General features: G+C 58.8%; 2 protein-coding genes across 5 annotated transcripts in view; both read right to left on the bottom strand.

The window, feature by feature from the left end:
* The window catches only part of GNB1L (G protein subunit beta 1 like), a 40,775-nt gene extending 26,699 nt beyond the window's left edge, over positions 1 to 14,076 (bottom strand). For 2 of the 4 annotated variants that reach the window (XM_074356440.1, XM_074356438.1), the window contains exon 1: positions 13,812 to 14,076. The gene's annotated coding sequence lies outside the window, so the exon portion shown is untranslated. The remainder of the gene's footprint in view (positions 1 to 13,811) is intronic. The other 2 variants (XM_074356439.1, XM_074356436.1) reach the window with 1 other exon arrangement.
* Positions 8,312 to 13,805, bottom strand: RTL10 (retrotransposon Gag like 10). The gene is given in 4 exon segments (XM_045518040.2): positions 8,312 to 11,294; positions 11,296 to 11,470; positions 11,473 to 11,718; positions 11,721 to 13,805. Coding segments are annotated over 4 exon segments (1,185 nt in total). The 5' UTR covers positions 11,977 to 13,805; the 3' UTR covers positions 8,312 to 10,786.
* Positions 14,077 to 14,102: the final 26 nt, after the last annotated feature.

Consider the following 14,102-nt stretch of genomic DNA (forward strand, 5'->3'; position numbering starts at 1 on the left):
TCAACATTCAAAAATTAATGGGTACACTCCACCAGATTCACACACGAAGAAGAAAAACCTGGGCACACATCAGCTACATGGATATAGAAAAAGCATCTGGCAAAATTCAGCACACAGAAATGTGATTTTTTTCTTTAACACCTTTATTGTGGTATGATTCCTGTACAGTCAACTACACATATTTCAGATGTACAATTTGGTGAATTTTGATAGATGTATGCACCCATGAAACCACCACCACTTACCAAGATAGCTAACATTTCCATCACTCCCCAAGAGGTGAAATTTTCACCATTCACAATTTTTACAACTCTCAGTAAGCTTGGTCCGTAACAGAAAAATGAATACATTTGACTTCAACAAAATTACAAACTTTTGCCCTGTGAAAGATGCTACTAAGAAAGTGAAGAAACAAGGTACAGACTGGGAAAAAAATACCTGCAAATCATGTAACCAGCATGTATAGAGAATCCTCACAATTCAGTAGGAAAACAAAGAAAAATCAATTTAAAAAGTTAGAAATGGGCAAAAGATTTACATAAACACTTCAGCCAAGATCCGCAAACGGAAAAAAAGGACATGAAAACATAGCACTTCTGGGCATCATGGAAACAACAAACACCACAGGCACACGCACTGCAGGCTTCCATAGTCAGAGGGCGGCCACGCCCGCAGGGGTGACAGAAGCTCTCACATGTTGCTGATGGGAATATATTGGGAGCAGCACTTTGGAATAAAGTTTGGCTGTTTCTTAAAAAAAAAAAAAGCCCCAAACTGGGACCCATCGAAACACCCATCGCAGGCTGAGCAAGCAGTGATTTACACACACGCCACAATAAAGGGCCCAGCGCCGGTCACGGGAATCAGCCTCGAAATCAAGACACTGAGTACATGCAGCAGAAAAAAGGGTCAATACCATGATTCTGTCTACACAAAATTCGAAAAAATGCAAGACACCTACAGCGACAAGAAGCAGATGAGTGGCACCGGGCAGGGGCGGAGCGGCACTAACAGGGTCAAGCGGGAACCCTGAGGTTTCCCTAAGGACAGGGCTAGCTCACGTCTCCAGTGTGGCGATGCTCACACAAGTGCTAGAACTTGTCAAATTAGCCACTTTAAATACGTGCACTTCACTGTATATCAGTAATACTTTAAAAAAGTTCAACAGGAACGAAATGACCCAGTTTAGAAATGCACAGAGCAGCGAAGCTGGGAGCACAGGACGATGCTAGGCAGCAGCAGCCCTCGGGGCTCAGGAGGTAGCCAAGTGTGGGTGGGGACGCTGGTGGGGACACCCAGTGCATCCTGTGCACAGCACCCTGGACAACGCCTGGGCGGCTTCCGGGAACTCGAAGTTGAGTGTCACGCTGCCGGAGACCCTGCCTCCGGATATTTATTCCAGAGAAATGAAAGCGATGTGTAAACAAAAGCCTGTCCCTGGCTGCTCCTCAAGGTTCCACTCAGAATCTGCCCAAATGCGAAATAACCTAAATGACCCCACTCCTGAGCAATAACAAAAGGCACCAAGTATTGATAGGTGCAGCGCCATGGACGAACCCCAGAGAATCACGGGGTGGAGGGACAGGCTACAACTACGTGGCCTTCTTCACACAGAGTTCTAGAAAGGGCGGGGCCAGGTGGACGGCGAGACTGGAGGGGCCGGGGCTGGGGCCAGGGTCGGGGTGAGCTGACCACTGGGGCAGTGAGAGGAGGGCTCTGAGGCAGGGGTTTGGTTTGCAGACACATGTTAAGACTCCCTGTAAGTGCATGACAGGACATTCACAATTGTGGGAAGGACCCACGAGTCCACAGCAATGAGAGAAATGATTCAAGAAATAAACAAAGGGGAGAGGAGTCAAATCTGTGCAGAACTCCCACCCTGGCAGGGGTGTGCGGGGTGGGGTGGGGGGCTGCCTTCCTAAGAGAGCAGCCTGGAGGGGGCAGCTTCACCAGGGGCCCTGACCCCTGCTACCAGCAGGTGATCGAGGTCAGCACACCCCCGATATGACGTGATGGCTCCTGAAACCCAAACCCCGGTCTAATCTCAAGAAAAAGATGTGACAGTCCCAGTGGAGGGCCCTCATGAATGAGGGGCAATGGGAGGCTCACAGCCAAGAGGACCCCAAGAGGACCCAAAGGAGATGTGACGACCGAACGTCATGGGGTCCCCAGTGGGTCCTGGACGGGAGGAGGGCTGAGGGAAAACTACGGACGTCTGAACCAGCTCCGGGCTGGGCTCCCACCAGTGAGGCACTGGCCCATCTCTGTGGGCACCTTTCCACCGCCGCTCGGTACCGTGCTGGGCCGCTGCCCTCTCCGCCATCTTCTGGGAGGCTACTTTTCAAATAAAACACATTGGACAATATTTGGAGGCTGTTTTTTCTCCAGCTGCATTTAGTGGTATTTTATTTACCTAATATGTCATGAAAACCCAGTCTTCTGCATGGATTGTTCTGGCTTTAGAGCCAGTTTCTAATCCAGTCCAGGTGACTTTAAACAGACGTAAGGCCACTCTTTAAGTGCTTCCCGTATTGAAATAAATATACCATCCTATTTTTGCCCTAATGTAAACAGACTTAGACTCATCAGTAGTGCCCGACACAGGGCGGTCAGTACTCAGTCAGGCAACTTCCTGGGATCTTTCACCATCTCCACCCTGTTCCTCCCAGGAGCAGGGCGGCACGTGGGAAAGGGGGATGCTGATCCAGCGACACCGTCTTCTCTGCAGCAGCACGGCCATTCTGGCGGGAAGACTCCAGGCCAGGAGGAAGAGACCCCCTCCCTCCGCACCACCCAGGCCACACCTGGACAGGCTGTCCTGAGCAGGGCAGACCACGGCAGGGCCTGAATCCCAGAACCGGCCCTCGATGCCACACTACAGATGCAGTGGCCTGGACGGTCCAGGCCAAGTCACTGGGAAACCTCTGCTTCACAGAAGGAACTGGGGTCCTTGAAGTGCAGGGAGACCAGGCGAGTCAGCAGGTGCACACACAGAGCATCGACCACCAGCCCACGACACAGGGCGATCCTCCAAGTCATCCCCTCTCATGACTGAGGCCCCGGGGTCAGCAGCCCAGCCAGCATGTTGGCTCACCGCTCAAGACAGGGGTTGGGGCACCCTGCGAGTGACACCCAGGCCATAAATAAGGCCAAGGACACATACCCTGCCCCTACAGAGAGGCCAGGCCTGCCCATGAGGACACAGCTCCCTGCAGAGAGGCCGGGCCTGCCCATGAGGGCTGTGGAGAAGCTGTGCTCCAGGTGAGACGGGGCGGATGGTGGGGAGCGGCCTGAGGGAGCAGATGACCATCTCTGTCCCATTACCTGCCATTCTCGGCCACAAAGGACTACACGCGCTCCTGGGCCCAGGAAAACACGACGCGCCGCCCCGCCCACCCTATGGGCTGCCGGGCGCAGGCCCAGCCCGGGAGGGACCGGGAGGGTCGGGCCCGCCATGGCAGCAGCCCGCCCGCCCGCACCCACGCAGCCCCTCCTGGCCCGAGTGCAGGGGCAGCTTTGCCCAGGGAACTCAAACTTCACAAAGAAACCATTTCTGGACAGGGCTCTATGTGGCCGTCCGAGTCAAAGGCCCACTTCATCGCTCCTTTCCAGGCCCGGGCGTTGTCAGGGCCCCTTCCCCTTTGAAGCCTCGGTGAGTGATTGAAGCGTCTCCTTCTGAGGGGCAGAAAGCGCCGGCCGGTAACCCGACTCTAAGCCCCGGGATAAAGGTAGTTTGTCTCCTCTCAGCCCGTCTGTCAACACCTCCTCAGTAATTAGCCCTAATTATTACCGAGGGCCAGCCTCCCATTCGGTTATTAAATCAGAAATAGAATCGTGGCCGGGCATCTGTCAACGCCCGGCTGGCGACCTTGGATTCATTGAATCCTCTGTCAGTATCCGTGGCTTCAAAGATGCAGATCCCATCCCAGGGTGGGGGGGGGGACGTGGGGGGGGGGGCGGTGCCACAGGCAGCCCTGTGCACTGCGGGCCTCAGAGCCCAGTGCGGACAGGGAACCGGGCGCCATCCCTGTACCGCCTTCCCCAAGGCAGGCCCTTCCCACCTCCCCCGGGCCTGATGTACCTCTGTGTGCTCCTGGGGGTGGGGTCCCAGGCCTGCTTGCCTCTGGCACAGTGTTGCCCAGCAGCCAGGGGGCAGCCTCAGTGGTGCCTGATTGTGCTGGGCCCGGGGCTGGCAGGCCTGGTGCCGGCTGTTCTGGGGGCACAGGGAAGACTCCCAAGCCCAGCCTGGGCCCCTCGTGGGCAGGGCATCTCCCTGTGACCTGTGAACCGCACAGCGAACTCAGAGGACAGCTATGGACACGGTTTCTGGGGTGCAGCCGAGTGCTGTGCTACTGAAGACCCCAGGGAAGACAGCCACCCACCCCCTCGTCCTGGGCCCGAGCCTCGTATTCCATCCAAGAGAAGCAAGTCACTTCTCCCACAAAGCTGGGCTGCTTCCGGCTCTCAGGAGGGGACACTGCCTCTCCAGCAGGCCCCACACCCCAAGCAGCAGCGGCACCGACCTCACCTCCCTAGGGCAGCATCCCAGGCCCCTCGGGGCAGCTGAATCCCGTGCAGCCCCTCGGGGCTTTGCGCGCCCCTCCTGACTTGCCCCCGCGTTTGGGGAAGAACACATCAGAGGCCAGACTCCTGGGACCAGGCTCCTCTTTGGGGGTCAAGGTCCACATGCTGCACTGGGTGCATGGGCAGAGCTGAGTAGGACCCTCCCGCCAGCCCACCGCGCCCGACCTCCCCTAACCCGCCACCACCACAGCAGCAGTGAGCCTCCTGGAGCCTCGCGTGGCGGGCAAGGCGTGAACACACGAGGTGTGAGAGGTGCTTCCTGCAGCTGCGGGCGCTGAGCTGCGAGTGGGACTCCTTGGGACTGGGGGACGGGCATCCTGGCTGGGCTGAGAGGAAACACCAGGGTGAGGGCTGTCGGGTCCATGGAGCCTGGGGATGGCAGGAAGGAAGCCCACTGGGCGTTTTCAGTCGGCCTGCGGCACTTACGGGCAGGGGTGGGACCCCGGCCAACAAGAGGCCGCGGCCTGCTTGCTCCTGGGGAAGAGCTCTGAGTTTTACAGGAAACGGGACCATCCTGGGGCTACTGCCAGCCACTGGGGCCACTTCCTCCAGGAGGTCTGGTCCACAGGGGCCAGCTGCCTAGTGCTGACGGCTGTGCCCAGACAACGCTCCCAGGGACTGGTGCCAGGGGGCCCCTAAGGGTGGTGCTGGGGGGCATGTTCTTCCGGGGTGCAAGTGGCTGCTCCTGTGGCAGAGGCCACCTCAAGTGGGGAACACGCGCAGCGATGCACCACACATCCCGTCGTGCACCGTGCCCACCGTGGGCCAGGGCTCCGTGCCCACACCTGTCTGGTACACGTACACTCACACTGACCTCACGGGAGGGACAGTGGGCGGGGCGCAGCCCCGAGGCCGACTCTCTGCAGTTTACAGGAGGCAAGAGAGAGGCTTGGAGAACTTCAGCAACTTGCTGGAGGTGGGGGGACAATGAAGGGACCGGGAGGCCATAGCAGGCGCAGGGGCAGAACCGCACTGGCCCAGGCCACCCTCCCAGGTGCCACCACCTGAAGCCCCTTTGCACCCTGTCATTGGAGAACACTGGGCCAAGGTGGTGAGGCTGCTGTGCCCCAGGGGACAGCACGCTGACCAGGTGCCCGGCCAACCCCGTGCCTCTTGGATCCCTACCCTGCAGGCCCTCATGGGCCTCCCACCTCCCCACCCACACATGGCCTTTAGAAAGCCTTGCCTACGGCACAGAAGTATACAGTGGACAGTCTGCCCGAGGACTCGTTGGGGGGAATGTGGCGCTTCCAGCAGCCACAGTTGTCTCTCCTCACAGGAGGGTGGGAGAGACAAATGCCACCACGTGGTGTGGTGGCATGGTGGTCAGCCCTTGCCCTGGGGGCACCGTGTCACTAGTCTGCCTGGCCTAGCAGAGTCTCTGGCCGGCAGGAGCGCTGAGCTTGCTGTCTCCTGGGGCTAACAGCCCAGAGGCACAGCCGGGAGGAGCAGGGGTCTGGGCTGTCATGCAGCAGCCACACTTCAGCCATGAAGAGTGGCACCCGCCAGGCAGGGCGCGGGCTCACTCCTGACCACCGGCCCAGGCTCCCCGCCCAGACCATGGGTGGAGAGCAGCCCAGAGACGTCCCTCCCCGCCTTCGGACAGCCCCGCCAATGGGGAGACAGGGTGCTGGGCAGGTGGACGAGCACCCCCAAAGCAGGAGGACAAGGAACAGGGTGCCCTGCAGGCCAGGGGCTCTTCCCTGGCTCACCCTTCATGCCCTGGAACAGATCACCCATCTATAGCCCAGAGAGACAGAGTGAGCTCAGGGCGCCTGCCATCCCAGACATCGTGCTGGGCCAGGCAGTCCAGCAACACGGTGACCCCAGGGTGAGGGCTGACCACCCCTAGAGCTGGGTGACGGCCACACCGTGGTCCCCTGTCCCACCCTCTCAGTCTGTGTTTGGGATAAAACATGTTGCAAAAACCTGCTAAGATGATTTGCAGAACCAGGGTAGAGAGGTGGTGTTTCTCTACCAGATAATGAAGACTCAGTATAGAGCCATTTAATTAGTGGGGACAGGCCAGACCAGAGAGCCAGGCATGTACAGGACAGGGGACCAGGGACAGGTGCAGCCAGCCTAGCACCAGCTTGATGCTGGCAGCCCGTGCCCTGTGGGGAGGTGAAGCAGGGCGCTATCGATCAGGACTGACTAGGTCATGCTGTGGAAAACACAAGCCCCAGAACTTGTGGCTTCACACATCCAACGTTTATTCCCCACTTGTGTTACAGGTGAGGCGCAGGTGGGCGGGTCTGCTCTTCACAGGTTGTGATGACAGCAGATCGTCTCTGTTAGTTACAAGGGGATTCCAAAGTCAACGTAAAAGGAAATATCCGAACTTGGAAATACAGGGTAATGTCTGTGCACCCTCAGGCAGGGAGAGGTTTCTTAGGAAAAGGAGTCCTGGATACGGGACAATGGGGCACGTCCTGGTCGGGGACTGGGACAGCTCTGCACACAGGGACCACGTGGAAGGGTGCTGACGAGCACTGCCCCAAACTGCAAAAACAAGAGAGGAATTCAGCTCAGGCGTTACTGTGGGCTAACCTGTACCTCCCTCCCCTGACACTGAGTTCTACTCCCAGCACCTCAACATGGCCGTGCTTGGGGGTGGACCCTTTAAGGAGGTAATTAAGGTTAAATGAGGTCACACGGGTGGGTCCCAAACCTACAGGACTGGTGTCCTCATGAGAGGAGGATGCAGGCACCCTGAGGACAGCCATGGGGACACAGGGAGATGAGGGTGTGCACAGGCCAAGGAGAAAGGCCTCAGGAGGAACAGCCTCATGACACCCAGACCTCGGACATCCAGGCCCAGAACCAGGAGGAAACACACTGTCGTTTAAGCCCCGCTGCCCAAGCAGAGGCCCGCAGAGGACAGTGGGGACATGGCTGCAGGGCTGGGCCATGCCGAGGGCCCACCCACCTGTGGAGATCAGTGCTCAGGAAAGGTGCAGTGGCTTCTTGGGCCGCTAGACGGGGCAGTCAAGTGCACCACCTGTGCTTCACAGTGGTGGAGAGATGTGTCCGGAGGAACCCATCCACGTCGGCCGAGGGACAGCAATGGACGGGATTGCGGAGACACCGGAGGTTCCTTTCTGCAGTACTGGTGCCCACCATAACAACTCGGCCCCGGCAGCCCCGTCACCTTGCTCCTCCCAGCTGCACCTCTGGGCTGTTAATAGTTGCTGGGGCTCCGGCCAGTGCACAACGTGGTGGCATTCGGCCCTCCCCCCCGCCCTGTGAGGACCAGCTACTCTGATGGCTTGGAGGTCAATGCCGCCACAGAGCAAGCAGCATCTGTCAGCAGGCAGGCCCAGGGCTGCTACGGCCAATCCTGGCCTGTGATGCTCCCACCAACAGTGCCAAAGAGCACCTCCACGCCTCCTGCAATTCCAGGCACCTACGACATCCAAGTCCTGGAATCACAGCACAAAAACAGTTCACCCCCAATCTCCCTGTGTACTTTTAAGACTTTTTAACATTAACTCTGTCCCAGAGTATGGCTGGTAGAGGCAGGTGCCCGGTGTCACCGTTCCCGGTAACTGACCCGTTGCTCCAGTTCTTTTCGCAGAATGGCCCACCCTACCCCCGTTAATAAGGAGCAGCACCACGTGTGTGAACGAAATCCCTCTGTTCATTTGGCTTTATCTCAAAGTTCTCCGTCCTCCGCTGCTCATCTGTCCACACCGATTTCGAAGTCCTCTCATTCTTGCAGCTTTAAAAAAATGTGAGATACAAAACAGGACCTCATCCTCCATACTTCCAGACATAGAATTTTCCGTGGAGTCAGATGCTTTAAAAGCCCTCCCACAGTGCCCCATGTCTTAGCTTTAGGAAATGAAACCTCCGGGTATTTCCAAGGGAGTGACGGACAGACACGACCATATGGAAAGCAGGCCCCAACACCCCAGCCCACCCTGAGCACACCCAGCAAACCCTGCCAGGCTGTGTGTCCCCAGAGCACCGACCTCCGGGTTGCCTGCCTGCCTGTGCAGAGCCAAGAGTAGGGAATGACCCAAGGGCCTTCCTGCCACCTTGCGTGCAGGGCTCACTCCTGGCCGTGTGCTCCTCCCCCCGACAAGGGGAAAGCAGGTGGGTCATCACCTCTGTCCAAAGGCAGGGCACAGCTCCCTTCCAGCCTCCCCTGACTGCACCACGCAGGCACCCTGGAATGGGCAGCCTACAGCCTGGCCACCAAGCCTGCCCTCCTGCCCCTCCCTTCATGGTGCAGGCCTGATGGCAGGACCTGTTCTTCACAGGCCATCTGTCTGGTCTCTGCCCAAGTCCCCTCAGGCCTGTCCCGCAGAGCCAGCCCTCAGGAGAGGTGTGCTACCACAACCCAGGCCCCAGGAGCTGTCTGGGAGGACAGGCCCCAAGAGGCCCAGGAGTCACAAGGGAAGAGGACAATCTCGAGCTGAAGGAATTCACTCCAGGTCCACTAAGTGAAAGCAGAAAGGGCAGGCTGGGCAGAGGGGCTCTGACTGGGCGTCTGTCCGAGGGCGGCTCCAGGCTCTGTGGCCAGAGGCATCTCACCAGCTCAGACAAGAGTCCTGACATTGCCAACAACCCTGGACCCACAGGAGGGCCGGGCCTGAGTGACAGCATGGGGGCAGCAGTGCGAACAGGCTGGGCAGGACCGTCCAGATCTCACATCGGATCAGTAAAAGCCACCGCCGCCTCAGAGTCTTTCTAAGATGCACAGCTACAAGTGCTGTACTTACTGGATGTCTGAGCCTTAGAGTAACTCTCAAGTAACACCACCCGGACCCAGGGCCTTTTCCAGCAAACTACTGAATGAAATAATCCCAAAGGTATCTATTTGACTTAAAACGTTTTACCCACTTGTAACTGTTTTTCCTAAAATGAATCGTTTCAGTTGCAGTTCACATTTCCACTTATGTTTCCCTCCTACTTTCCAAAAAGGTGCTCTGCTTTGTTTCCACAATTGCAAAACCCCAATGGACTGGAAATGCTTGCCTACCTGCCCTCCGTGCAGGGGCACTGTGTCTGTCCGGTGCTGACCTCACTGGTCATTAGGAAACCTGCCCCGTGCAGGATGAGCCCTTCTCCACCCCAGCCCTCTGGCCCTGCAGCCCCACAGTTCTGGTCCACTGCTAACTCCCCACTCGACCTCCAGCCACACTGCCCCCACTGAGCCTCCCACTCCCACTCACTCTGTCCCAACCCCTTCAGCCAGACCCTGCGATGCTCCAAGCCCCCATCAGAAATCACACCTGCAACGCTGACTAGGCACTGGGGGCTAGGCCTCTGCTCCTGCTGATGGGCAAGGACTCTGCTGTCAGCAGCCACCACACCACAGCTCAGCCATGGGCTCACACACATTTAATGAGCACCAACTGTGTACCAGGACCACAAAGCTGACTGAGGGAGAGCACCTGCCCTAGGGCTCAGTCTACCCAGAGACATGGGTCATTACTGTGTCGGGGTCTGAGCAGTGACACACGCCATGCACATGTGGGCAGGGGAGCAGGACTGCTGAAAAGCAGGAGGGAGGGCAGCACAGGCCCGGGCTGCCTCCTGAAGACCTGGCATGACTAGAAGCTCCTACAGCAGGGCAAACGCCTGGGAGGAGCTGGTCGGGCAAGGAGGTGCCCACCACACCTCCCTGTGTCTAAGCCTTCTTGTGAGGCAGGGATGCCAGGAGGCCCACAGGGAAGCGCCCTCCTCTGCCAAGACACCCTACTCACACTGGATAATGAAAGGAGCTGCCTCCTCCATGCAGCCTTCCTTAATTTCCAGCCCAGAAGACAGAGATTACACGTGGTGAACACTGAGGTAGGGGTCCAGGCAGGTATCACACAAGAATCAAGCCCAAAGGGCTGGCATGGCAGACCCAGTCCAGTCCCAGCCAGCATGCAAGGAAGTCAGTTTTGGGGGGGGAAGGAGGGAGATAGTCACAAGGACAGTACAAATAGCAGGTGGGGAACTGATCGACCAGTGGGAACAGGCCAGGTGAGACAGCACTCCCCAACAAGATGCGAAGATGTAGCTGAGAGCTGGGGGAGGAGGCAGCCTCTGGGCCACTGGGGGAGTCGGGGCCTGAGGGGCAGGGCAGAGGCCAGTGTCCTCCTGTGCTGGGGGTGTGGTGCTAAGGAGCCGTGTATGCTCAGACAGGTGCACCAATGCCCAGCAACAGGGCAAGTGTACAGAGAGACACCTGGTGCTACATCTATAGTCATCTGGCAATGCCACTGTCCTGACAGGGGGCTGGGGGCTCCTTGGCTATGCAGGCCACTTCATCATGAGGGGGCACTGCTGCACCTGCACATTTAGAATCCAGGGCTGTGGGCTGGGGCACGGGAGGACATGGTGGCTCTCTTGGGGTCTCCGAGGCGTCCACTGCCCTCTGTGGGCTACCTAAGGGTGCCTCCTGGTCTCCCTCTGTCTCAGAGACCTCCTCTGTTTTCTGGAGTTCTGGACCCCTTGGGTGAGCGGGACCTGGTTTCTGGGCAGAGGGTTTAGTAGACTCTGTAAGGGCAGGGAAAAGTCTGGAGGCCACCACCCCTGGCTGGGAGGAAGCTGACCCCCCAGGACCAGGAACGGTGTTGCATGCAGAACTGGACCAGGCAGGAGGCTCCGCGGGCCTAAGGCTGCTCTCCGTGGCTAGCTGCTGCTTGGACAGAGCATCTCTGGATGTGGAGTCAGAACTAGAAACAGCAGAGGTGGCCAGAGCAGCTGGGACTGGGAGGAGAGCCCATGTTGAGTGCCAGGGCCTCAGAGAACCGAGCTAAGTACTGTCTTATCACAGGCAGCTGCGGGGCTATGGGCGGCTGGCTCGAGGCCGGAGTCAAAAGGTGGGGAACCGCAGCGTGGTACTCAGTGAAGTTGTTCAGGGCTTAAATAACTTCCTCAAGATTCTGCAAAAGAGCTCACAATTGTCAGGCAAGGGCAGGTCCCCGTTGAGGTAGGGGGCTGCCCACACCCAGGCCTGGCCCATCAGGCGCCCAAGAACCTCACAGACACGGCTGAGGTTGTCCTGGTAGTGCTCAAAGTGGAAGGACATGTAATCACCCAGCTGGGCCAAGAAGCGGTTCAGCAGCCAAGGGGAACCTTTGAAGGTGCCTCGGTCTGAGTCGGGCACCCAGTGGGAGTCCACCCAGAGGGGGCCATGGGCATCACTGGGGGCCCCCTCTCTGTAGGCTTACCGCCAGGAGCAGGGCCCACTGTGCTCATCTGCTCCATGGTTGTGCCCACGCACACAAGGTCCCTACAGCAGGGCTGCTCGATCCAGAGATCCATCAATGGTGCATGTGTGACCCCAGGAGAGGCCCCATCCACCTGCCGCCAAAGGCGTGAACTGGCGTAATTGGCTGCCACCCAGATAGAATTGCGAGGACCCTGCCGACGGCGCCAGCCTTGAGGCATGCTGGGAGCAGGCACAAGCTGCCCCGCCAACTGCGAGAAGGAAGAGGAGAAAGGAAGAAGAGACGTCCAGGCAGGGTGGGAAGAAGGCACACGGGACACAATAGGACAGAGGTGGCTGGAGGGGCCGTGGCAAACCCTGGCATTCCAAGCAAGCACTGAAGGGCTGACAGCTGCGACCTCAGAAGAGCAGAGAGGAGCGATGGGACTGTCAGACGCAGGCCACCATCCAAGGCAATCTGTCCAAAAACAAGGTGAGAAGAGCAGGAACTAGGCCCAACCATGACCACTGGGCAACAGGGGGCCAACCTGGGCACCCCACCCAGAGCTCTGAGTGGGAGGAGGCTGGGAGGCCTGAGAAGGTGGCAAACACCACCTGGGATGCTATAAGAGCCAGATGTGATGTCAGTGATGTCAGTCCCAGGGAAAGGAAGAGGCCAGACCAGAAGCCCCTGGGCTTCCCCAGACAGCCTGGATGGCTGTTGGGGAATTTCAGGAGAAGGATGACAACAGTAACCCATTCACTGAACGCTCTATTCATGCCCAACGCTGACCCTGACGAGGACGAGGCTGGTACTCTTACCACCCTGAAGCAGAGTGGTGAGTGAAATCTCTTGTCTGCAGCCACACACCAACCAGCAAGTGGCGGAGGCAGCTGACCCGGCTCTAGAGACCACACATGTCACCACGCGTTACCAGGCCAGTTATGGACTTCATTGTCCTCTGAACCATCCCCCAACCGCCCCAAACACAGCACCGCTAAGAACACTGCCGGCATCATGACCGCCCTCTACATCACAGCACCGTGACAATGTAGGTGTCACCTGCCTGCCTTCTCCCAGGCTTCTGAGACTCACCTCACTACCCAGAGTGCTGCCACTCCCACCACAAATAAGCTCCCTGCATCCCCATCCCTGCCAACAGCCCAGCACCTGATCCCCCAAATTAAATCCCACTTGCTCTGTGTACTCTCACTGCCCCAAAATCACCCCTGCAAAGGGCCTGGAGAGCAGTGATCACCACCGCTGAGTGGCCCAAAGAGGGGCAGACATAGTAAAGGAGGCTGTAGGTCGGAAGGTAAGGTTCCCTTCCAGTGCAAGGAGCCCTCCCACTGTTCAGCCTGAGGGGAGCCACCTCTCCAGTCTCTCTGCAACGAGAGGTCCACTCGTGGCCTCCACAGAGGATTCACTCACCCCTTGCGCGATCTTCCCAACAATCCCCCCCCTCAACAAATACCCCGAGGCTCCACTGGCTCCTACCTAGGGGCACCGGTCTGCACTCACCTTCGGGGCAGCTTCCTACCTGTTTACCTATCCCCACCATGGGAGATCCTCTGGGAAGGCACTGCTTGTTGGTCTTTCCACCCAGCACTTCTCAGGGTAGCCTGCAGCATTCGGAGCCACAGGAGCCCCCAGCACCTACCTCGGCCACCTAGGCTTTCTGGAACCTCAGATACACCCCCCACCCTGGGGGGTCTTCCACCTGAAAACCCGTGTCATCCTAACACTAAAACACCTGCTAGGGCAGCAGTGGCCAAAGACACAGCACACGAGTGAATGCCGTCCACTGCCGAGCCCAGTCCAGGTCCTCACCGAGCTCTGGAAAAAGCAATGATGAGAACTACTCTCGCTCCTGCCATCCGCGAGGTGAGGTGGTGACTGACCACGCGCGCCCGCGTGCCGACGCCCTCCCTCCCAGGACGGACCCGCCCAGCTCTCGCAACTTCAGGGAGCGGGGTCCTCAGCCATCCCCCGGTGGGGGAGTGTGCTCCCGCGACCCCGACCCCGGACTCGGAACGCGGGCCCGGGGTCACTCGCCGCGGCTCGAAGCCCACTTACCTGCGGCCGCGCAAGGTCCGGCCTCGACGGCCCGGCTCCCTCGACGGCGAGCCCGAGCGCACCAACAAAGCGTACGAGACCGGCCGCCGTGAGGCGACGCCAGGCCCGGCAGGAGGCTCGAAGCGCACAGTCCCGGCGCGGACCGGGAGTCAGGAAGGGACCGAAAGGCGGAGACCCCGCCCCACTGACCCTCCGGCCGCAGTTAACAACGCCCGGAGAGAGCAGCCCGACTCTCGTCCGGCCGTGTCGCGCGGCCACGCCCCCTGCGTGCGCGCCGCCGCCCCGTACGTC

Source organism: Camelus bactrianus, chromosome 32 (genome assembly GCF_048773025.1).
Source record: "Camelus bactrianus isolate YW-2024 breed Bactrian camel chromosome 32, ASM4877302v1, whole genome shotgun sequence".
In the NCBI taxonomy this organism is placed as follows: domain Eukaryota; kingdom Metazoa; phylum Chordata; class Mammalia; order Artiodactyla; family Camelidae; genus Camelus; species Camelus bactrianus.